Source organism: Sciurus vulgaris (assembly GCF_902686455.1).
Source record: "Sciurus vulgaris genome assembly, chromosome: 12".
Lineage (NCBI taxonomy): Eukaryota > Metazoa > Chordata > Mammalia > Rodentia > Sciuridae > Sciurus > Sciurus vulgaris.
The window spans coordinates 101,958,024-101,984,039 of record NC_136473.1 but is presented as its reverse complement, the minus strand read 5'-3'; the positions used below and the strand labels follow the sequence as shown (position 1 = coordinate 101,984,039).

At 36.7% G+C, this 26,016-nt stretch overlaps 1 protein-coding gene across 2 annotated transcripts in view; it reads left to right on the top strand.

The window, feature by feature from the left end:
* Window positions 1-803: 803 nt before the first annotated feature.
* Window positions 804-26,016, top strand: part of TDRD5 (tudor domain containing 5) — a gene marked incomplete at its 5' end in the record, with an annotated part of 68,514 nt that continues 43,301 nt past the window's right edge. The window contains 6 exons of one of the 2 annotated variants that reach the window (XM_079105923.1): window positions 804-1,035; window positions 1,627-2,031; window positions 3,413-3,552; window positions 14,851-14,934; window positions 16,742-16,798; window positions 24,801-24,954. In XM_079105923.1, coding sequence (XP_078962049.1) covers window positions 804-1,035; window positions 1,627-2,031; window positions 3,413-3,552; window positions 14,851-14,934; window positions 16,742-16,798; window positions 24,801-24,954 — 1,072 coding nt within the window. Of the gene's footprint in view, window positions 1,036-1,626; window positions 2,032-3,358; window positions 3,553-14,850; window positions 14,935-16,741; window positions 16,799-24,800; window positions 24,955-26,016 lie in introns of both variants that reach the window. The other variant, XM_079105922.1, reaches the window with a different exon arrangement.

The following is a 26,016-nucleotide window of genomic DNA, read 5'->3' as shown; positions in this document are numbered from 1 at the left end:
GTGCGGCCCAACCGTCCCACCCGCCGCGCGCCCTCGGGCTGGAACGCGGCGCCCCGGCCCGGCCTGCGGCCTCCGCCCGGTGCGCAGGCGCCGTTCCTCCGCGGCCCGCGGGCGAGCGCCTTCCGCTGCCCCAGCCGCAACGGCAGCCGGTCGCCGCGGGTCTCCTCCGGCCGCCCTCCCGCCTTCCTTTTCGCCCCGCGTCTCGGAAAGCCGTCGGGCAGGTGGAAAGACGCCTCCCCAGTCCCGCCAGGGGCAGTGAGGGCCGTCGGGGCGGGGAAGGGAGCACCGCCGCCACCGGGCACCGGGGAGGAGGCGGGCAGAGAGGGGTCGTGGGCTGGAGGTAAGAGGAAGCGGGAGCCTCCCTGGCGCTGCCTCCCGAGGGACCAGGTATGTGGGCGCGGACGTGTTTGAGTGCGGCCTCTCGCCTGTCGAGGAGGACCGAGTTGCTCCTGCCCACTTCCTGGCCCCGTTCCCGCACAGCCCTTGCCTCATGCAGAGTTGGCAGTGGAGAGTAAGCCCAGCGAGCCCGGTTGACCCCAGCAGCCTGCAGGCCAGCCGACCGGGCACCTCCCACTGGCCAGAGGCCATGGTTTCTTGATTCCCACGTAGGTTCATCAACACAGGTTGAGTTTTTAGGGTTTGAATTGTGTGTGGACTTTGCAAAGCACGAGCCCCGGCCCACCCTCAGCTCGCATCTCAGTAGTTCATATTCCACTACTGGTCGTTGAAAAAAAATAATAATTTTCAAGGATTTGCCTGTTCTTCCTCTTAAGCAGCGTTTGTGTTAAATTCTGTAGGGTACAATGTCGGAACAAGAACGTATACAAGAATGCCTCAGGAAAGAAATAAGGTCACTTCTTATTTCCACCAAAGATGGGTTGACTCCACAGCAGTTGGAAAAAGAGTACCTTTTGATGGTTGGCAACCACTTACCACTCCGAGTCCTTGGGTATCGGTCCACGATGGAACTGGTGTTGGACATGCCTGATGTGGTTAGTGTCTGTCCCTGTGGGGATGGTACAGTAATACTGAAAGGTAAGTTTAAGATTTTCGAAAATCTGTAAACTTTGTAATAAGAAATAATCACTTAGTTTAGAATTGTTCTTTATCTACAGTTATGCAGCATCCCAGGCATTGAATCTGAATTTGGGTGGAACAGGGAGGAGGAATCACAGGTGTCTCTGAGGCAAAGTCAGAACTTTACCAGAATTAAGAAACTGTCCCAGGAAAAGCTTGCATTCACAAAAAACTACAGTTTTGCATGATTTAAGGGTGCACCTTAAGTAGGGAGAAACATAACAATGGGAACATCTAATTCTAAAAACTTGTTTTAACCTCAATGAGGCACAAAAAGCATCATAAGGAACTTTGCTCTTCAAGATTTTCAGATCTTTCAGGGGTCAATTAGCAGTAATGATGATACATTGGGATGTCTTTTCATCCTCCAGTAGAGAAGCTAACAAGCCATTCCCCAGAATGCAAGAAATGGAAGGGCCACAGGCTTCTGTTTGGAGAATTCAGAATTGTTTACATAAGCACAGATAGAAAGGATAAAGGGAGTACCTTTTTTTTTTTTTTCCTTTTTTTAAAATCTAAACCACAATTTCTTTTTTCACATTTCCCTAGCCATTCCAGATGAATCCACCAAAGGAATAGCAAGTTTAGTTGCAAAGCAGAGGAGCAGCCATAAGGTTCGAAGCTCCATGCCAAAGGGAAGGGCCACTGTTTGCTCTGCGACAAGCTCTGGTCGAGTGCCTTACCGAGGAAGGGTGACCCCTATTCTTCCAGCTGTTGTGAAGAGTGAGTTGAAAGATCTCTTGGCGCTGTCTCCTGTTCTCCTTTCCGATTTTGAAAAGGCATTTGCCAAGCGATTTGGACGATCCTTTCAATATGTGCAATATGGATTCCTCTCGATGTTCGAAGTGCTGAATGCAGCTTCAGACGTCATTTCTGTAGAGCAGACCAGAGCGGGTTCTTTGTTGAAGCTAAAGAAGAGCATATCCATGGAAAAGCAGAGAGGATGGCCAGCAGGTAAGCATGTTAGTGCACATAATTGTATCACAGATGAACAAATGTTGGAGCAGCCCTAACATACACAGCTGTGTAATTGCTATGCTCCATGAGTGTGTCAAAGTTGAAACCTGGCCCTACCACTTGCAAGCTGAGTGTGGGGCAAGTGACTTAATCTGTCTAAACTCTAATTTCCTCATCTTTTAAAGTAGAAATAATAATACTTGCCGCTTGCTGAAGCCCTTACATGAGATAAAGCCTGTAAAGAGCCTGGCATTTAGTAAGCTCATAATGAGTGGTAGCTGAAGGCTCAGGACTAATGTGATTATTCATATAATATCTCCCTAAACCCAGACAGTATGGAATTTATCCACTAAACAGAGGGGCAACCTATTTTGGAGACTTATATCTGTTTCAGTGATTTTTTTTTTCCCCTCCAAAGTTTGCATTTAAATTAATGTGGGTGAAATATCATGAATTTACAAAGCAGTATTTAAATGGTGGTAGATAATATATTTGAATATATGAGGATGTGCTATGGTCAGGGAAAACTCTGAAGGCTATGAGTATTTCAGGTCTAGCCTTCATCCTTAGTGTTCTTGAGGTGTTCAGACTTAGGGAAGTTGGACTGAGGTGTATAAACCTAGGAGACGAGGTTACACTGGATAAAGCAGCTTACCAACTGAATAGTGTGGGGGTGGATAGCCTTTCCTATGATTGGATTGCTCATGTCCTCCATCTGTGTTCCCTTTTTCCTTTCAGGATATCTTGGAAGTAGTTGGTTTATTTGGTGAAGTTGATCTTGGGGTCAAGAAAGAGCTAGACTATTGTGATTTCCAGTGATGTAGCTTTCATGTTGTACAGTAGAATACGCTTCCCCCTCCTTCCCATAAATTTGAAGAAAAAGCTTATGCTTTAGAAGCTATCCTTTTTTCTGTTGCTTTTACTCTCCTCTTCCCATACTGTGAGGTGGCTACCCAGTTTGAATCATAGTTCTGAGCACACTCCTTAATTGGAGACTTTTTGGTTTAACAAGACACAGCTTTTTAGGTTTTTCCCTATCAAATCCAGCTTCTCTGTAATTATATTCAGGTGATCCGAAGTGGAATATTTTTTTTTTTTGTCCCAACCTTTCTGGTAATGTACTTATGATCTCCTGGTTTTCTCCTATTGATTACTAATTATGTACACAGTCGGTGATTTCTATTGGTTACTCGAAAAACATAGGCTTTCCTTAATTTTTGCATTAAGTTGAAGGCAGTTACTCACAGTAGTTTTTTATATATACACACCAGAAATTAAGCTCGAAATTGCTAGTGACAATGTTTTCTTCTATTATTCACAAAAGGTAAAATTTTTACCCAGCCATTTAGAATGAAACAACATGGGTCATATCCTACAGGCTGCGTGGTTGCAAAGGCACGCTTTTCACAACACACTCCAAACACGGAACCACCAAAGCAAATACTGAGCATGGACAAGACTGCCACGTTCAATGCAGTGGAGACTTCAAGGCTGAATCACACTGAAAAATTAAACCAGGTGAGATATCTGAGTTTGGAGATAGGAATACACTGAAAATGTGGTGGAAAACTGACCTTCTAAAATTGAAGTCATTCATTTAATTTTGACTATTTTCTGTGGTTCCATTAATTTAGTAAGAAGTGAGAGGTGGCAGTGAGTTGATGGTTTTATCAACTCTGGTTTCTACTGTTTTACTGTATATGTTCACATCTTGTGTGTGTGGTTCTGTTTTGGGTCCCTATTCTGGTCCACATAGCTACATATCTGTCCTTGTTCCGGTACTGAACCATATTGATTACTGTAGGCTTTTAATATCCTGAAAGTATATGGTTGAGTCCTACAACTTTATTCTTCAAAATTGCTTTGACTACTCTAGGTTTTTGCATTTCCATATACACTTCGTTTGATATAAATCAGCTTGTCACTTTTTACCAAAAATAAGCCTGTTAGAATTACATTAGATATATAGACAAATTTGGAGGAAAATGACATCTTTACAACATTGAGTCTGCTGATTCAAAAGTGTGGTGTATCCCATCATTTATTTAGGTCTTTAAATTCTCTCAGCAATGTTTTATAGTATGCAGTTCACAAGGCTTGTATGTATTTTATTAAACTTTTCATATTTTTGATGGTAGCATGAGTGGTATTTTCAAATCAATCTTTGCTAACATATAGAAAATCAGTTGTATTTTTTTTAGTATACTGACTTTGTATTTTGTAATTTTTGAATCGAGCTACTTGATAAACTCATTTTGATTGTTCAAATCATTCTAGTAGCTGTTCTGTAGAGTTGGGATTTTCTGCACAGACTATCACGCCATTCTGGGAGGAAGGGCGGTTGCTGCTTTTCTATGTGCTTTTTCTTCCTTTTACCTCTTTAGGCCAGCCTCTCTAATATGAATAGACTGATGAGAGTGGAAATCATGCTTTGTTCCTAACTATAGGAGGAAAGCATGTAGTCTTTTTTTTATTATTATTAACTATGATGTTAATTGTAGCTTTAAAAAATAGATTCTCTATCAAGTTGAGGAAATTCTTTCCTATTCATGGTTTCTGAGAATCTTTTCATAACTGTGTTGAATTTTGTCATAAATTACTGAGGGAAGAGTGTTGAAATATTTAAATAAGTTGTGGATTTGTTTTACCTTTGAGTTTGGCCAGCTTTTGCTTCAGTGATTGTGAATCCTGCATGCACACTTAGGATTGCTATTTGTTCCTCACAGATTTTCCTATTTGTCACTGTGATTGGCTTCTGCTCATTAACCTTATATCCTGCAACCTGGCTGTAATTGTTTATTAGACCCAAGGGCCGTTTTTATTCTTTCAGATTGTCTATGTGGGTGATCCTGTTTGTGAACAAAGACTATTTTATTCCTCCCTGGTCTGTATACTTTTTATTTCCTTTTCTTGTTTTGTTGGATTATTTGGGACTTGTGAGAGGATGTTGAAGCAGTGGTAGGAGAAGGGACATCCTTGCCTTGTTCCTAATTATTTTTTGTGGTTCCACTTTATTAGCTATACCTCTTCTATAGTTTTAGTGAATGGCTTAGGGTTTTCAACATATATTATTTTTAACTTACACATTTGACCCTAAATAATATACCAATTCATATGTAGTGTTAAGTGCCTTAGAATAATGAATACACATTCCTTCCATTCTTGGAGCTATTGTTGTGGTATTTGTATCTCATGTTATATATCCCTTGATACATTATTTTTGGTTCAAAATATTTTTATTTTATTTTTGCAGTGCTGGGGATCGAACCCAGAGGTGCTCTACCACCAAGCTACATTCCCAGCCCTTTTAAAATTTGTTTTATTTTGATGCAGGATATGGCTGACCTCAAACTTGCCATCCTCTTGCCTCAGCCTCCCAAGTAGCTGGGATTACAGGCATGTATCACCATGCCTGGCTAAAAATTTGTAAATAAAAAATGTTTGCCCACATTTATTTTGGTGCTTTCCAGTCTTTTGTGTCCTATTTGCTTCCAGTATAATTTTCTTTCTGCCTGGAAAATTTTAACATGCTCTGTAAGACAAATAGGTTGGGAGTAGATATTCTTAGCTTTTGAAAAAGCCTTTGTTGTCATTTTTGAAATATAACCTTGCTGGATGTAGAACTTTAGGTTGATAGGGCTCCCTTCCACCTGCTCTTCAGTACTTTAGAGATGTTATTTTGTTGTCTGCATAGTTTCTGACAGTTGTATAGTCTTATTTATCTTCTGTGTATGTTATTTTCCACTGTCACTTTCAAGATTTCTTTCTTCATTATTTTCTACAATTTGATTTTGGTGTCCCTGTTCCTTGGTATAATTTTACTTGTTTGTTGTCCTGGGATTCATTAGCTTCTTGAATTGTTCAGCTTCTTGTATGTGTATTTGAATTTTCATGAAATCTGGAAAATTTAGTCCTTAACTATTTTTCTTCCCTTCCATCTTCTCATAGGATTACAATTATACCTGTTTTAGTGTTTTTGTTATCTTCTTGAAGGTCACCGGGTCTCTGTTCTTTTTCTTTTTGTCCCTTTTCTTGTCTCTTTTTCCTTCCGTCGTGTACTTCATTTTGGATATTTTGTTGCCTTTAAATTAATTAATCTTCAGTTTTTTACTGGATGTCAGACACTGTGAAATTGTCATTGTTGGACTTTACATAGTAAGTTACTTTTACTCAATTTGGTGATATTTGAGTCTTTTAAACTTTTTTGGGTAGAGGATCCTCACTGTGTTGTCCAGGCTAGTCTCCAGCTCCCAGATCCAAGGGATCCTCCTGCCTCAGCCTTCCAAGTTCTGAGACCACAGGTATGTGTCACCACGCCTGACCTGCTTTTAGGCTTTGTTAGTAGGGCATCAAGCTCTGGACCAAATTGTGTTCCCCCAAATTCATATGTTGAAGCCCTAACTTACTGAATATGATGGTATTTGGAAAGGAGGCATTTGGCAATAATTAGGGTTCAATAAGATCACAAAGGTAGCTTTCTTATGGTGGGATTAGTACCCTTATAAGAAGGAACAGCAAGTTGGGTGTTGCGATGCTTGCCTGTGATCCCAGTGACTCAAGAGGCTGAAGGCAGGAGGATCACAAGTTCAAAGACAGCTTCAGCAATTTAGTGAGACCCTATCTCTGGGGCTATGGCTTAGGGTAAAGTGCTCCAGGTTCAATCCCCAGTACCAGAAACATAAAAAACCCAGAGAGCTTTTGCTTATTCTTAAAGTGGACACACAGCGAGAAGCTGGCCAGCTGTGAGCCAGAGAGCCCTCACAAGGAATCACACGGTACCTTGATCATAGACCTCCAACCTGGAGAACTGAAAGGATAAGTTTCTGTTAAAGCTACCCTGTCTGTGGTAACTTTGTGTGGCAGCTCGAGCAGACCAAGACAGAGGGCACAGAAAATCTTCAGGCTGATTTTGATCCCTGCACTGAGGCATTCTTTTCTGAGCATTTGACCCTTCTCCTGTCTGGTGGGAATAATAACTGTAACCAGCCCCATGTGAGCTTGGGTGGTGATTGACTTACTACTCTTTGTTTTATTTCTTTAGCCTCAGAGAACTTCCGCCCACTTGCACAGATCAATACTCATCAGAAACCTGCAGGGGGTCTGTTTGCAGATTTTGGAGCTATTTCTTGGTGCTGGTCTTTACTGCTATGTCCTGCAAAGTTTAGCATCCTTGTTGTCCCCACACTGATGCGTCTCTTCAGTTCACCTAGAGCCTGTGCGCTGCCACGGCCTGAGCACTCCCCAGGGTGTAAGTGGGGACTTTGAGGGGTCACTTCTCAGCTCTGCACTTTGTTACTCAGCATCTGTAAATTGTCATTTCATATATTTCCTGTTTTCTACTTACTTCCGGCATGTTGGAAGCTATCACCTTGCCTTAAATGGTGAAGCTAATTCCTAATACAAAAAAAGCAGCCTAAAAAATTACTGATAGTCATACTAACAAAATGTTTACTTCTTTGATAGCGATTTTCTCATTTTTAACAGTTTTCTCTTGACGTTTCTTAGGCCAGATGGGCCTAAGACTAACCTGTTCATCTGTGTTCATAGGTAAACCGACTGACTGCATCCTTGTGAAATTGACTTTATCTTTGACATTCAGAAAGGATAACCATGAACTGTTAGTCTTCTTAGTTTATTAAATAAAAGTTTTATTTTTATTTTTTAAAAGTATTTTATTAGTTGTTGAACCTTTGTATGTGGGACTGAGAATTGAACCCAGTTCCTCACATGCTAGGTAAGTGCTCTACCACTGAGCCAAAATCCCAGCCCAAATTTCATTTTTTAAAAGGCTTTTGCCAAACTGCCATCCAGAAAAGTATCAATATACACTTCAACTAAAATTCGTTTCTATTTCTCTAGCCTCTGGTTATGTAATCCTTAGGATTCTTTATGGTTATAAAAATTTCAAATATTATTTTGGTAGAACTGGAGATCAAATCCAGGCCTTACACATACTAGACAAGTGGTCTACCACTGAGCCATACCCCCAGTCCCCAAATGATAATTCTTGAAAGACAGGCACAAAAACATTTTCTCTCATCAAGAAACTAAATATTGGGCTGGGGTTGTGGCGAGCGTCTAGCATGTGTGAGGCACTGAATTCAATTCTTGGCACCATATATAAATAAATAAATAAAGGCCCTTCAACAATTTAAAAAATAAACTAAATATAGGATCACTTAATTTCCATTGTTGGCTACTGACAATTTGAATTAAATGTTAGCCATCTAGTTTAATGAATTATTTATTCTCATCCTTCTGTTTTTCCTTTTGAGATGTTAATAAGCTGAAGAAACTTTGCTTATTAATTTTTAAAGAATTAAAGGAACTTTTGCTATCATATGCTAGAAATACATTTTCTAAGTTATTTTCTTTTGTTTTTTTTTTTTTTTTTTTGGCCAGAAGTTCACAAGTTAGAATCATCAAATCTGTCAGTGGTTGTTTTCTACTTTGCTTCTGATCTTGAGCCTACAAAGCCCTTTCCCACCTGGAGGTTTTAAATAGGCTTCTATTTGTTGCAAGGTTATAAAGAAAAGATAACATTTTAATCTAGATGCATTATAATTTGGGGCTATGATCTGTGCTGGGGCCACACTTTTAATTTGGTTCCTTTTGAGCTCACATTTACATTTGTTAAAACACATCTACCTTGATTAGTCTCTTTTCAGACTTTTCTCCATTCTAATATCTTATCCTGAAATTTCAGAATTATTTTGTAAGTGCCAAAATTTTAATAAGATATCTTAGACTTAATTTTTTTGAAAAAGTGTTTCACATTACATAAATGTGTTCATTCAACATGTTGCAGCTCTTTTTCACCCTGGGCTCTTTGTTACAGATCTGAAGTTTTCTTCATTAGAGTTTGGCATGTTTTTGCAAGTGTTTCCTCAGGTTTTATATATTGTGGTCCTATTCTTGCTGTTGACAGTGTGATTGTAACTAATCATGGATCCTGAGAGAAGTTAATTTTTTAAAATACTACTTTGAAACTGACCACCTTGCTGAACTAGTTTAAATAGTCTTTCCATAGGTTTTCCAAGAAGACCATCATATCGTTTGTGGATAAGCTTGCCTTCTTATTCTCAATTCCTAAAGTTCTATTTCCTAAATATATTGTACTGACTAAAAATTCCAGAAAAATATTAAAGAATGATATTGCATATGTTTTTTTCAGAAATTTTAAACTCTAGAATTCAGGAGGAAGACTGCCTTTTAGCCAGGCAATAAGAAATGCAAAGCTTAAAACATGTGCTCATGGATGGTCTCAAGAAAAGGAATGAAAACGATGCAGACACGTTTTATCTGGATTTCTTTTTTCTTGAGTTTTGTCCCGTGTGTTGCAGCTCCAAGTGTTTTTCATAGATACAACCGAGTACCCTCTCCCTGACTCTTGTCTTACACATTAGAAAACTTTATTGTAATATTCACCATGAGCTTTAAAGTAGGTAAACCTTAGACCTATAAAAGAATGTTTTTTGATCTTAAATGAATTGCATCAAGTCTCGTTTTAGTTTGTACCTAACTTTTAATTTGTACCTGAGCAATTGTTTTTACATGAATTAGGTGCTATGCATATTTTATTTCACCTGATGACCTGATTCGCTATATTTCAAGAATATCCTTGAAAAGCAAATAATATGTTAAACCATTATCAGAAGGGGCTGTTCAGTAGGTTAGTTAATGGAATTCTCTGGAGGTTATATTCTGTGGCCAACTTTGAGTAACTTTTCCCTAAGTTCAGATGAAATTTTTAGTATGACAAATCAAATTCCTTATGGCCTATCTTTTAGTTAAATGAACCAGACTCTTATTTATAGGATCCTACTCCATTTGGGTTGCTATAGCATAAATCTCATAAACTGGGTGGCTTATCAACAAAGATTTATTTCTCACAGGTTCTGGAAGCTGAGAAATCCAGGATCATGGCAGTGGAAGATCTGAGTCTAGTGAGGGCCTGCTTCCTTGTTCATAGATGGAAGTCTTTTCTGTCCTCACACAGTTGAAGGGACAAAGGGTTTCTCTTGAGTTTGTTTTATAAGGGCACTTTCACACTCATGACCTAACCACCTCCTAATGCCCAGGCTTTAGAGTTAGGATTTCAACACAGGAACTTAAAGAAGGGGCACATTCAGGCCATAGCAGATAACCTGGCAGATTCCTAGAAAGTGTGTGTGCAGTTTGTAAGCATTGCCACAGAATGTTTCTGTGCCAGCTTTGTGATCTTTATCAAAAATTGTATTAATGTTTTCCCATATGGCTAAAATGTCTTCAGTGTATTCCTCTAAGAGTAACTTCTGTTTCTTTCTGCTTTTAGCTTCTATTTCGTCTTCTCCAAATGCTTCCACCCTCGTGTTTCTAAATTACCACCCAGGTGTCTGTTTTTTAAAACTTTTTCTTATTACAAAAGTAATACAGATTGCAGAAATTTTGCAGTTTTGAAAGGCACAGAAGATAAAAATCCATCTGTGCTTTTGTCACCTAGAAAAATTGACTTTTTAAAAAATGAAAATCTTTTTGTGACTTTTTTCTGCCACAATTATGCATTGTAAACATTCACATCGTTATATATTCTAATGCCTCGTGATTTATAACGGAAGTATAAGTGGGCCATAATTTATTTAATTTGTAACCTAGGTGGGTGTTTTCTCTGTCTGGTTTGTGCTATTATGCTCAAATTTGCAAGCCTATTACTTCACAGGATAAATTTCTAGAAGAACAATTACCAGATCAAAAGGCATGGGCACTTCTGTGGCTTAGACATGATTAGATTGTTCTCTCTAATGCTGGTTCCAGTTAACGCTGGACATGCCCGAGTATGCTACTTTCCTTGTGCCTTTGCTGGGATTCAGTTGAGAAGGACACTTCTTCTGAGAACACTCCCACCAATACCCACTGCTTTTCTAATACCTTTGGGCATAGTGTCCTGTTATGGCACTCTGTGGGGATACTTTCAATTTTTAAAATTGACAAGTAGAATTGCATAGATGTATGGTATAGAATGTGATGCTCACGTCTGTGTACACTGACTAGATCAAAACGGCAACACGTACATTGCCTCCCACACTTTTGTGTGTGTGTGGTGGAACCTCTGAGAATCTCAGCAATTTTCCAAGTAATATATTGTTATTGACTGTAGTCACCATGATGTATAATTGATTGATCTCTTGAACTTACTTCTCCTGTCTACTGAAGGTTTTTGTCTTTTGGCAACATCTCAGCAACCCCCCAGCCTCAGCCTCTGGTAATGACCATTTCACACCTCACGTAAAAGTGAGATCGCATGGACTAAATGTTTTTCAGTATGTTCATTATAATTAGATATTTATTTATATGTTTTATATTTTTTATATGTTTATATTTATTTGTTTTTTTTTTGTTGTTTCCCCACACTAGACTGTTCCATGAGGGCAGAGAGCATATATAGTTTATTGATCCCTGAGTATTCAACGCAGTATAGTGGGAAGAGCATACTAAATGCTCAGTATATTTTTGTTAAATAAGTAAATGAATGTTTTAAAACTTTTTCTCATTTGACAGGTAAGTATCTTACTGCTAATGAGTATTTGAGGTTGAACTTTGTTTTTATTGGTTATTTGGTGTTTTTAATTAATTGCCTATTCATGTCTTTGTTTTTCTGAGAAATATATCTGTTCAGAGCTCTTCTCTGGTCCTCTAGGCTTTTATTCTGAATATGGTATATTTTCTTTATAGCTTCCCAATTTTCTAAAATATTCAATCTCATTTACTTGATTTGTTTCCTGTTTCTTGTGTTTGATCTATAGGCACTGTCAGGTCCACCTTTGATTACTTTCTTCGTGTCCTCTTAATTTTTTTTGCACATCATAACTTCCCTCTATTTACCTGGACTTTCAAGCAACTCCCCCATCCCATTCAGTTTAAAGTCAGCTTCATTTACTCATAGCTTGAATGTTTTTTTCTTCACCTTTTTGAAATGCATCATTTCTAGCTAAGAGCCCATCATTTTGTTAACTTCAAACTATGATGGGAAAATATTTGCTCTAACAAGCAACATAGTAAGTACTTGATGCTTTGTGGGACAAATGGTACGTGTCATAACAGCTTGTCTCTGCCCTTGCAGCAGCCATGATAATATATAAATGAATGTGGCTATGTTCCATCAAAACTATGGAAACTGAAATTTGAATACCATATAATTTTCATGTGTCACAAAAATATTATTCTGCCTTTGGTTCTCTGTATTTCAAAATCCTTTAGTTTCTGTAACACTTGAGGCTCCAGGATATTTCTCTGATCTTGTTATTCATCCCTGGAGAATCGGCAGTTCTTTTCCCTCCATCATCTTTCCTGTTTCTGTGTATTTCACCTCTTGTAATATCTTTTTTCCATTCTTATTCTCCCTTCAGTCTAGTTTAAACTCTTGCTTAGCATCCTAGCTAAAACAGTGATCTAATTGCTGCCAAATCACAGTTCTGATCAAGGCTCTCCTTTGTGAAAAAATCTAGCATCAGTTCTGTTTTCACCTAATATATCCAAAAACAAACAAACAAACAAAAACAAAAATCCAAAAAAACCTTCTTAGCTTGGCCTTTAGGGTGCTCAATCTACCTTCCCAGTTATCTCTTCTACAATTTTCCTAGTGCCTTCAGGCAATTTATTTTTCTTCATGAAGTTCCTTCTACCTGCAAAGTGTCTTCTCCACCATCTCTGCAAAAATTTACCCATCCTTCAAAGAACTAAAAATGAGACTACCTGTGTATTTGTAATTTCATGTGATGGATTCTTTTTTTTTCTTTCTTTTTTTTTTTTTTTTTTTTTTGTGTGTGTGTGTGGGGGGGGGGGGGGGGAGATAGTACCAGGGATTGAACCCAGGGATACTTTACCACTGAGTCACATCCTCAGCCCTTTTTTATTTTGAGACAGTCTCACTAAGTTACTGAGGTTGTCCTTGAACTAGTGATCCTCCTGCCTCTGCCTCCTAAGTCACTGAGATTATAGGCATGCATCTTTGCACCTAGTAGGATTCTCTATAATAGCACGTTTAACCATAGTCATCCTTAGGTTGTAGCTGTTTATACATATATTTAATTTCCTTCTTAATTGTAATTGCCTTAAGAGGAATGATGCTGTCAAAGCTGACTACCTTTGTCCCCTGAAACACCTAGCACAGTGATAATTTAATAACTTGTTATGATGAGAGCATGTTGGGATATGATAAAACTGTTATGTTTAGATTCCTTTTTGTTCACTGGGACAGGTTTAGGGAATTATGACAGAGAAGAAATGTAAAGAAGCAAGACCTAGAGCTGAGATGTTTTATGAAAGTTAATGATGTAATCATAGACATCCCTTTTCAGATCCACATGGAAATGCCCAAGAGAACATGAAACTAGGGAAAAACTTAAGCCTTAGAAGCTAAATAGAAAGCCATCTAGCTGCCAAAATGTCGAGGGATTTCTACTAAATGTGTACCAGTGACACTGGATGAAAAGAGAAGTGAATCCTGCCAGGGGGCGCACTACCACACAGAGGATCAGGGCAGGGTCATCCTGAACTCGTACTGTGCACAGGGTGCCATGATTAGCCCTCTGCATGCCTCGTCTCCTAGTTTTCACATCAGCCTCTGAGAGATGGATGGTATCTTCATTTTTCAGATGAAGAAATAGGTTTCTTCACACAGGTTTTATATAATGACAGTCCAAGTGGGAGGCCACCAAAGGAAAGTTGAGGAGGAAAAAATATGATAGTGATTGTATCTTGGTGATAGGAGTTCACGTAATTTGTATTTTTCTTTATAACTTTGTGACTTCTCTGATTTTACATTTAGTTGTCAACTGTAATGACCTGAGTGAACATAACTTCATGCTCTCCCTCACTTGATTGCTTTGTTCACTAGACGTGGGTTATGTGAATGTACTGTACTCTGCTCTCTGGTCACCACCTCCTGTGCTTCTAGCCTACTGTTTGCTACCATGCATCATATTTTAACTTTATTGTGTCTCTGTGCCAGTGGCTTCATTTGTTGTACTAAAATACTCATACTCTTGCTATCCTAACTTGGGCCTCTCCTGCCTGCTTCCAATCTAAGCTGAGATTTTCCTTATTTCCTCAACTTTATTTTTCTGGGTTTTCTTTCTTTCTTTTTCTTTTTTTTTTTCTTTTTTTTTTTTTTTTTTGTTGTTGTTGTCGTCTGATCTCCCTCCTCTTTCCTTCTGTTTTTAGGAGAGGCCTTGTTTTTGGCTATCGGAGTTACTTTTCTACCTTCTGGCCTCACATTCAGAGTCTTTGTGCCACTGCTGTTTTTCATCCTTTGCATCTGTTGCTGCAAAAGAATTTTTCCTTCCTGACCTTTCGGGCCAGCGTCCCACCTATGACTTACTCATTCTGTCTCTCCCGCATTAGGTGTTCACTAAGTATGTGTTTCATAAACCTCCAACAATGGGCTGGGGTTGTAGCTCAGTGACTGAGCACTTGCTGGGCATGTGTGAGGCCCTGGGTTTGATTCTCAGCACCAATATAATAAATAAAATATTTTCATTGACAACTAAAAAAACTCCAATACTTTTATAAATAGAAAATTAGTGTCAAAAATCCCTTTCAATCTGTTACAGAGAATGTTATGCTGGAGAATTCCTCATGTGTAGTTTCATGAAAATTCTATCTGCATATTTATGTGGTATGAAAAGTCAGTGCTACTTCTTAAGAAGTGTTTTATCCATTTGGTTGAAGGACATTTCCTTTTACAGATATTTCCTTTTTATGCTGTTTTAGATTTTTCTTTGATTTTTATGTGTATGTCTTAGTCACAGGGCTGTGACTTGACTTTTCCCCCCATAGTTGGAGAACACGTTCAAATCGGTCATTGCACAAATTGGACCTGGAGGGACCATCCATCCAGAACTAAAACATAAGATAAAATTTGTAAGTATTTTATATTTCTTGGAAGCAAGAATAATTGATTATAAATTCAGATATCATTTGTGGTTGAGTTTAATTTGCTTGCAAGTATTAGTTTATATTTATACCTGATCTTTTCTAATATATTGCAAATAGAGTAGCTATTTTTTTAGAATCAAAAAATACATAAAGTATACACTTGTAAAAAGAATTTAATGTAAAGTTTAGAAAATATAAGTTCAACCACAAATGCTCTCTTCCTTTCCCTCCTCCCTTCATCCTAATAATTTCAGTTTTACATGTACATCAAATACTATTTCACATAATGTATGGTGTCCCATTATGTTTATTGTTTTTCACTTATGAGATCCATGATGGATTAAATTTGGATTATTTTTACTCTTGGCTGTTTAAAAAGGCTGTAGTGATGTCCTTGAACATTTATCCATGTTCATGTCCTTGACCAATCTGTTTTGCCTTATGAGCATGTGAAGCTCTTTGCTGTTATGCATGGGCTGCAGGGTGCACACGGTTAAGATGCTGTGGAAGCCGTTAATCCTGATTTGGATGATCAGGTTCCATTGCAGCTCTTCCTGCCTTATACTGTCCCATTTCAGGGATCATGACTTTGCTGGGAGAAATGCAAAATCCCTGGTACATTCAGGCTGTTTTGGGTTTTTGTTTTTGAAACTTGAATGCCTGATAGTTATTTGTTCAAGGATAGTAAATATGACCTTTTATGATACCAAAAAGTAGAGAAAAATTAAATGTTCATTGATAAAGCATTGGTTAAATTATCCACATAGTGTAGGGAATATCATGTGGCTTGTAAGAAAGCTTGTGTATATCTTTCTTAGCTAACTGGAATTCTCCTTCATGTTTTTGAACTCTAAAATCAGGTTTTATAGAATCAGTATTGAATATGGTATTCTCATAGAGTGAGTGATGTGGGTGTGCATACACACACAGGTTCCAAACGCATGCTTTCTGAAGTGTACAGCAATGGCTATCTCTGGGAGTTTGAAATTTTTTTATATATATTTTTCCTGAAGCTTGAGTTAGAATTTTGTATAAAATATAATCAAGAAAGATCTAGGAAAACACAAAATTTTATGCTGCATTGGAGATTGAACAGATCCACTTCTAGGGATTTATCCTAAAAAAAAAAAAAAAATCAGTAAATAAATGTGCAGAATGCAAGTATGAGGTTAATCATTGCAATTTTTGTGTTAATGAAAAATAAATGGTCATAAACAGATCAATACATTCAGGTACCTTGAATATTTTGAAAAACGTGTAGCCCATTTATCCATGTTTACTGATGTAGAATAATGTCTATGGCATGACATTTTAAAAAATGGTTATATAAACTTTAACCTTGTTTTTATATAAACATAAATGTTTTTATGAGAATATAGGTAATAGTGGCTATTTATGGTTATTTTATCTTTGCTTAACTGTATTTTCTGAAAATTTCTATAGCATCCATTGATTTCTTATAATTAAAATGCTTGACTATTAATGCAGAATATTAAGTGTATGTGAGCTGAACATAAAGATATTAGCTGGGCTAAAGAAATGAACTTCATGGGAGTTATGGCATTGTAGATTATGTAATAATGATTCTCAACTCTGGAAATGTTAGGAATTGCTTTTTTATAATGCTTTTTAAATATCGCAAAACATTTTTTTAACAAAAGCAATGTGTGATTAATTCATTGAATCATGTTATTTTTGCCTTTGTTACTATTAAGCTTTATACTGTCTTATTTTAAACATTTTGTCTCCTAGCATTTCAATTCTATGTTGTACTTCGTTTTCTTTTCATTAGGTTGTATCTAAGTTTCCAGAGGGTTTGTTAATTTCTAAACTTCTTGGAGAGTTTGAGGTAAGTTTTTTTCTGTGGCTTACATTTCTTTTGATAGAAATTATGTTGCTATTCCTTGGATCCCTCAAATTTATACTCTTAACACCTACACATTGTTTTGTATTTTAGTGTCTTTTTCTTCAATACAAGAGTTAAGGATACATACTTGATTATGTATAAAAGGGGTCTTTTTACCACTTGGTGATAACATCTTTGGAATTCAAGTGGATTTATTCTTAATATCTGACAATTCCAAGTGTTGGTGGGGAATGTGGAAAAACAATACCTCATTGCACATTCTTGATTTTATATTCAGTGATATCAAGAATGAAGGTAAAAATAAGGTATGTTCAGATAATCAAAAATAGGTCATTGTAAACACACCTGCACTATAAAGAGATGCTGAAGAATGGACCTCAGGCTGCAGGAAATGATGCCAGATTGGAACTTGAACCTTCAGGTAGAACTGAAGAATAAAGGATATAATATGTCTAAAAATATGCTTTCTTTCATCAATTAAAATGACTATTTAATGCAAAGGTGATAATATATAATTGTGTTTTAACTTAAAGATATAATACACCACCATATCATGCAACAGCATAATGAGTGAGGGCAGAATATGGAACTCTAGAATTGCAAGGTCCTTAGGCTTTATGTGAGATGGTACAATAAGCCTGAGAAGTTAAGGATGCGCACTGCAATACCTAGAACAATTATTAAAATGCTGAGTTATAGCATAAATCCAGTAGATGCATTAAATGCAATTGTATAAAATATGCAGTAAATGTAAGCAAAGTCAGGGAAGGAGGAACCAGGAACAAAATACAGTTGGAATCAACTGAAATTAATTTTAAATTCAGTTATATTCATAAGTGAAAATGGACTCACTACTACAATTAAAATATGGAAATCATGAGACTGTGGAAAGCAAAATGCAACTGCATGCTCTCTACAAGACACACATCATAAGTGTGAGGATAGATTGGCTCAGAGTAAAAGATGAGAAAGATACATAAGCAATATAGAAGAACCGAAGTAACTGAAATAACTTCAGGTAACACATTTGGCTTAAAACCTGCTTTATTGGAGATGGACACGTTCCATCAGGGTAAAGGGCCAGTTCTTCAGAAAGACAAAACAATCATAAATGTGAATTCACCTAGTAGAGACTTTAAAAATTCTCTAAAGTTTGACAGAATTAAGAGTTCCATAAATGTAGTTGGAGATTTTAAAATTCTCTTCCCAACAATTGGTCAAATGGCTAAAAAAAATGAAGAAATAGAAAATCAGCTGGGTACATGGCATATACCTGTAATCCCAGCTACTGGGGGAGCAGGAGAATCTCAAGGTTGAGGCCATCCTGAGCAATTAACGAGACCATCTCAAAATGAACAGGGTTGGAGATGTGGAGTACCCCTGGGTTCAATCTCCATATGCCCCCCACTGAAGAAAACCTTGAAAAGCTGATGCTTTCTACCATCTTGATCTATATGACTTTTATGGAACACTATACCCAACAACTGAAGAATACACATTCTGTTCAGCTACACGTGGAACTTTTGCCAAGATAGACCATATAGTTGGCTATAATGAAATAAATCAAATTTCAAAATATTAAAATTTTACCAAGTTGTATTCTAAGGTTATGATGGAATTTAATTATAAGTCAACATAATAAGTCTCTCAAGAACCCCATAGATGCTGGTGTGATGACTTGGGCAGAGCTGCTTGCCTAGCGCATGTAAGGCACTAGGTTCCATCCTCAGCCCCACATTAAGAAATAAAAGTTACTGTGTCCATCTACAACTAAAAATACATTTTTTAAAAAAGAACCCTATAGACATTTGGAAGTTAAACTGCATTCTTCTAAATTTAATACAGATGAAATTACAGGGGAAATTGTATAAAATTTCTAATGAAAATAGTGTCAAAATTTGTGAGATACATTTCAAGACAGAAGACAAGAGTGTCCAATTTCATTGCTTCAATTCAACATTGCACTGGTAGTCCTAACCAATATAAGACAAAGAATTAAAACTGTCTTTCTGTAAAATACGACTGTCTTTATAGAATATAGGAATAAATTCTGAAAAAACTACTGAAACTAGTTAGTGAATTTATTAAGGTCAAACATATAACATGCAAAATCTGATTGTATTTCCGTATATAAGCAAAAAATTGGAAAGTAAAAATTATAAAGATTCTGTTTACAATAGTGTCAAATACTTGGAAATTAGTTCAACAAAAGAAACATTAATAAATTGTCAAGACATCTATACTGAAAATTACCAAACATTTCTGACAGAAGTTGAAGATTTAAATGGAGAACTATAACATGCTTATGGATGAGAAGACTAAATATTATCATTAATAGATTCAGTATAATCCCCATCATAATTCCTCTTACTTATTCCTCTTACAAATCCACAAATGTCTGTCCTTAGAAAATCCACCATTTTGAACTGAAGCAATATTTAAACATTTTTTTTAGTTGTAGATGGACACAATACTTTTGTTATTTTTATGTGGTGCTGAGGATTGAACCTAGTGCTCCTCCACCACTGAGCCACAACCCCAACCCCCAAGTGATTTTTTTTTTTTTTTCTGGACTGGTGCTATGTTAGTCAGCTTTGCATCATTGTGACAAAATATCTGAGAAAAATCAACTGAAGGAGGAAAGATTTAATTTGACTCAAGGTTTCAGAGGTTTCAGTCTAATTGGTGGGCATGGTTCCCTTCAGGCCCTGCATGGAGGCAGTGCATGATCGTGGAAGCACGAGGCAGAGGAAAGCTCTTGGCTCATGGTGACCAGGAGACAGACAGACAGCTTGCTTTTTTTTTTTTTTTTTTTTTTTTAAAGAACTCCTTCCCCCAAACCCATTAAGCTGTGAATCCATTTATGGGGTCAGAGCGAGCCCTCATGATCCAATCACTGCCCAAAGGCCCACATTTGAACACTGTTGCACTAAGGATCAAGAGTTTCAACATGTGAGCTTGTGGGGGACCTTCAGGATCCATAACAGGTGCCAAGGTAATTCAGTGGGGATAGGAAAGTTTCAGTAAATGATGCTGGAACAGCCAAATGCAAGGGGAAAAATACAAACGTTGTTTCCAAACTCACTGTGCGAAAATTCAAAATATGTCATATACCTGAATGAAAAAATTAAAACTCGAACTTCTAGAAGAGAACTTACAACCAAGCAAAGGTTTTTTAGGACACAGAAAGTAATACTTATTTAAGAGAACATTGATAAACTGCATCAAAATTAGTTTCAATTTAAGAGCTCCCTTTTCAAAGCGAATAAGCAGATCATAGCCTAGGGATAAATATTTACATTCTAACACACACACACACACACACACACACACACACACACACACAGACACACCAAAGGAAAAAAAAACTGGTGAGACTGCAAATTGGTGCAGCCACTATGGAAAGCAGTATGGAGATTCCTCAGAGAACTTGGAATGGACCCACCATTTGACCCAATGATCCTACTTCTTGGTATATGCCCAAAGGATTTAAAATCAGCATACTACAGTGATGCAGCCACATCCATGTTTATAGCAGCTCAATTCATAATAAGCTATGGAACTAACCTAGGTGCCCTTCAACAAATGAAAGGATAAAGGAAATGTGCTATATGTACTCGATGAACTATTACTTGGCCATAAAAAGAATGACTTTATGACTTTTGCCAGTAAATGAATGGAGCTGGAGACTATCATGCTAAGTGGAATAAGCCAATCCCCAAAAAACAAAGACCGAACGTTCTCTCTGATACACAGGTGCTAACACACAATAAGCGGGGAGGGAAGAATAGAATTTCAGTGGATTAGACAAAGGGGGATGAAGGGAAGGGAGGGGGGTTGAGAATAGGAAAGACAGTAGAATGAATAGGACATAACTTTCCTATGTTCATATATGAATACACACCAGTGAAACTCCTCCACCTCATTTAAACCATAAGAATGGGATCTTAATTAGAATGTTATATGTATGTATAACCTGTCAAAATACCCTCTACTGTCATGTATGTCTAAAAAGAGCAAAATTTTTTTTAAAAGGACATATCTGTAATGTTAACCTTCTGCAGGTCCATAATAGAAAACCACTCAGTGTTTTTTAAAGCCCAGAAGATTTGAGTAGACACTTCACAAATGCAGATATGAGCAATTGATAAATGCAAATGTTGAAAAACCACATAAATATGCAGATAGAATTTTCATAAAACTAGGCATGAGGTATTCTCCAGCATAACTAACATTCTGTGTAACAGATTGAGAGGCATTTTTGTGCACTTAGTGATATAACTATGCTCTAAGAGTTTCTTTTAAGTATGTATGTATCCTGTGAACCTAGAATCACATTCCCAGATATTTATTCAAAATCTGTCTCGCCAAGGAAGGCTTGCGTGATAACTCTTAATAGCTTTGTACTTCAAATAACCCTATTATCCATTTAATGGAGTAAATAAATCATGATTCATTTGGACAATGACAAACTATTTACCATTAATACAAAACAAACTGCTGATACATTAACCAACCGGGATGAATCTTAAAAACACTTGCTGCTGAAGACATCAGAACTGATTTATTGTGCAGGAGTGTCTGCCTCTAGGGATGACTCAGAAGGGAACTTCGAGATGAGGGAAGTATTCTGTATCTTGAATAGGGGTTAAAGTTGCACAGTTCTTTATGTATTGAAGCTAATTGAATGGTAAACTTAAGTTCTATGCATTTCACTATACATGAATTTTATAAAAAGTCAACAGATTTTGAATTCTAGAAAATGGACGAACATGCTGATGTACTTCAGGGGTAAAAGCATAGAGAGTACTGGTATCTGTAGGTTACTTTGAAATACGTAAAAAGGTGAATTGATGGATGGGTGCATAGATGATCAAAAGTATAATCCTATAATTTGGGTGATGGAGTTTACTGTCCAATTCTTTAACCTTTTTCTGTTTTAAATTTTTATAAGAAAAATGTTATTAATAAGAACAAGAAAAGATAACAATATAAGAAAAAGTAGCAGGTACTGGAAACAGGCAAAGGAAAGTTAACATATGAATAATAATGCCCAAGAATAGAATACCAAAAACCAATTCAAGTAAACTTTGCTGAAATGAAGGATTTGGAACTCTATATTGAAAGAGCACACTGCATGCTTAGATCATCAACCTAAAATAACCAACATTATTGAAGTCTATTGGTGAACTTCAAAGAAAAAGGAAAAAACTCCTTTGACCATTTAAAACCAAAAGAGCAAGTAACTTAGACATTTTACATCATTGTTTTGCTAGAGAAAAGTAACATATTTCAAATATTCAAGGAAAGAAAATGTGAGCCAAGAATTTTATAGCTAGTAACACTGACTCAACTGTAGAGAGCCAAACTACAACCAGGCAAGAATTTAAGAGCTGTTGTTCCCTTGAACTCTTCCCAAGACATCTTCTAGAGAGTGAACTTCAAATAATTAAAATAACTGGAGTCATCAATGTCATCTATTAATAGAAGGACCGACATTTAGTGCAACTTCCAGAACCAAAACCAAATGAAAAGTTAGGAGAAGATATAAAATGGCTAGATACTCTTATGAACACATACATAAAATTAAATGGAGGAGAAGACAGGGTGAGCATATTATTATATTGATGGTAATCTTACTCTGAAATCATTGTTATATGATGTGGTACAAAGCAAATTAATAATTATGAGATAGTTGTAATAGTATATACAAGTGTATTCTAATTGCATAAATCAAGACTAGAACATTTTGTCATAGCAGACCAACAAGGAAACTGCTAAAGACAAGGTTTATATCAAAAGGGCTTACAAGTCCAATTGAAGAGTTATTTCAGGCTTTAATAGGATAATAATTGCAATGACTTAAAGCCCACCAAATATATTTAATTCCATGAGTTTATATGATATTAAAAAACTAATTGGTTAACATGGAAGTTGATAGAAAGCCACTCTTTTTGAAAAATGATAAATTTAATCACTTATCCTGATTTTTCTAAATGAAATTATATGACTGGGTAACCAATAGCAAATGAGGGGAAGCATTATCCTTATTAAACTATTCCAACTAAATAATGAAAAAGAATTGCTAGAATAACTCTATTAAAGATCTCCATAAAATAATGGATTAGGTACTGATGAGTAATGATCCCTAAGAACACCAAAGAGAGAACCAGACATTGTGTGCCTTTGTAGAACACACAGGATCATTTACAGTCTTATCAAAGGCATGAGTCTTATCCAGTTGCCAGTATAGGAAATAGCGTTCTCACTATGAGTTTTTCATCTGCACACTTCAGACAGTAGGGAAACAAAATCATGTAATAGGACATGTAATAGGATGTATACATAGCTTTGAAGGCATAAATCTAAATGCTAAGGAAAAATAATGGAAGTAAAGTTGAATGGGGATGAAAAGGAAGTAAGAGTGGGAGTAGAAATGTATCAATTCTTCATTGCCTGTAGTTGGGAGTCAATAAAGCAGAAAGCATATATAAAATATTATCTGTCACATCAGTGAATCAACTCAGGTGTCCTATCAAAAGAAACTGATTCTCAGGCTCATAGAGCAAAAACAACTTTTTTATGTACTAGTATGAAACTAATATCTCTATTAACAGCAAAAGACAAGATGCATATGCTGTACATAATCTTATATTAAAGCATGTTCACGTTTTCGCAATTTCTGGAAAGTTGCACATATAACTGGTGATTATAGTTATTTCCAGGAGGTGACTGCTGAGTGACTGAAGAATTGAGGTTGAGGTGGAGTCTGCTTTGCAATATACCTTCTTGAACCTTTTGAATATGTTACCTATTCAAAAAATTAGTTAACATTTAAAAAAAATTGTCCCAACTTAGTCTTAGGTTCAATTGAATTGTATTTCCATAGTCCTAGACACTTAGGGTTAAAAACAAACAAACAAACTAAACATTAAGGACTAATGAACATGAAAAGAAGCCTTAAGATACAATGTACAGACCAGGTGCAGTGGTGCATGCCTGTAATACTAGCCGCTCAGGAGGCTGAGGCAGGAAGATCTCAAGCTCAAAGCCATCCTCAGCAAAAGTGAGGTGCTAAGCAACTCACTGAGACCCTGTCTCTAAACAAAATACAAAATAGGACTGGGGATGTGACTCAGTGGTGGAGTACCCCTGAGTTCAACCCCGCCCCAAAAAGATACAATGTACAAAGAATAGAGAGATTGACTCTACTTTGCCACCACTCCTGCCCAATTCTCTATCAGTTCTTTTTCCTTTGGAATGCTCATGGGTGCTATAAATGTGATATTAATGACCCTTGTTCTATTGCTGTATCATGGTTCAGGAGATAAAAGTTGAATTAAGAATTTGAGCATTTTAATGGTAGGTCTTTTGATAAGGGAAAACTTACCAGTTCTCTGTGCAGTTTTAACCAAAACTAGTGTGATATCCTGTATTTTCTCTCCTCTTCTTTATTTGGTATGACTTTTCTTCTATACCAAGGCAGTAAAATCAAACTGTATACTACAGGAAACACACTGGTAGAAACCTGCTTATTTCCCTTCTAAGGTTAAATAATAAAATTTAAGAAAATATTTTCAATAGTAATACCAATTCTGCATGTTGAAAATGTTCACAAATATTCTTTCTCTGAAAAATGTAATAACAATAGGCTTATTATGAGTTTTGTAATTTTGTGCATTTCCCACCTGCAAAGACATTTGCTTTATAATCAAATATTGTTAAAAATGAGAGGTAAAAAGTTCGCCTAACTTTCACTTCTGTTTACCATGTATTCTCAAGGGAGCTTGACTTTGGCCTAGAAGTTTATGGCGAGCGATTATTAACCTCTTTTATATTATGCTGGTATGAAATACAGATTTACACCCAAGTTCACAGAACCTTAAAATTTTAGTTTGGCTAAATTGAAATTAAAGCATTGTCCAAGAGTATCTGTACACATTTTATTTCTGTTATCTAATGTTTTTCATAATTTTTATGACAGGCAGTTTTTAAAGAGCAGCTTTCGCCAAAAAAATTGGGCTTTTTAAACGTGACAGAACTTGTTGGAGCTCTTAGTGACATTCTCCGTGTTGAATTCAGGGAAGGAGAACAAGACTTGCTAGTGTTTGATGCTGATATGAGGCCTGTACAACCTGGTAAGTTGACTCACAGTGTAATGCAAACCTCATTTGTAATTGTCTTTGTAAGGACAGGGGGAAAGGAAGCATTGGCTAGGGAAGAGCCATCTTTATAATTACGTCAACCAGACACATCATGTATTACCCATAAAATGTTTTGTATATGATGATCTCCTTTCTGGTGGTATTTATTGTAATAAGGTTAACTGTGTTATTAATTTAAAAAATGAATTGATTTTTTTTTTCTTGGTGGAGATTGACCTGAGGAGCATTCTACCCCTGAACTACATCCCTAACCCTTTCTAAAAATTTCATTTTGAGTCAAGGTCTTGCCAGGTTGCCCAGGAGTGCCTCAACTTATGATCCTCCTGCCTCCGCCTCTGAGTTTTTTAAATTAATTCACTGTGCTAGACATGGTGGCATACACCTGTAATCCCAGCAACTCAGGCTGGGATAGGAAGATTGCAAGTTCAAGGCCAGCCTCAGCAATTTAGCAAGATCTGAAGCAACTTAGTGAGGCTCTATCTCAAAAAATAAAAAGGGATAGGGATGTAACTCAGTGGTTAAGCGTCCCTGGGTTCAGTCCCCAGTGCCATAAATAAATGAATTTTTTGATAATTCTGAAAAGAATTTTCTGAATAAATGGTCTGATAGTTAAGTAGTTAACTTTGGCCATATATTAAAAGCATTCTAGAATGACATGGAGATTCAGAATAAATGGGTATACATTCAGAACCCCTCATGCATTTTCTAAATAAATATTTGGGGATAATTTTAGGCTTATGGAAAAATTGCAAAGGTAGTACAAAGTTCCGATATTCTTTTCATCCATTTTCCCCTAATATTAATATCTTATACTACTGTAATATAATTGTCAGAGCTAAGACATTAACATTGGCACATTGTTACTAACTAAACTCCAGATTCTATTGCCAATTTTTCCAAAAATGTCTTTTTTCTGTTTCTGTCTCTACTCCAGGATATCACATTGCATTTTGGGCACTTGATTTTTGTTTTTCTTTTTGGCTTAAACTTTTTAAAAAATTTTTTATTGAGCTAACTGTAGATTCACATGTAGTT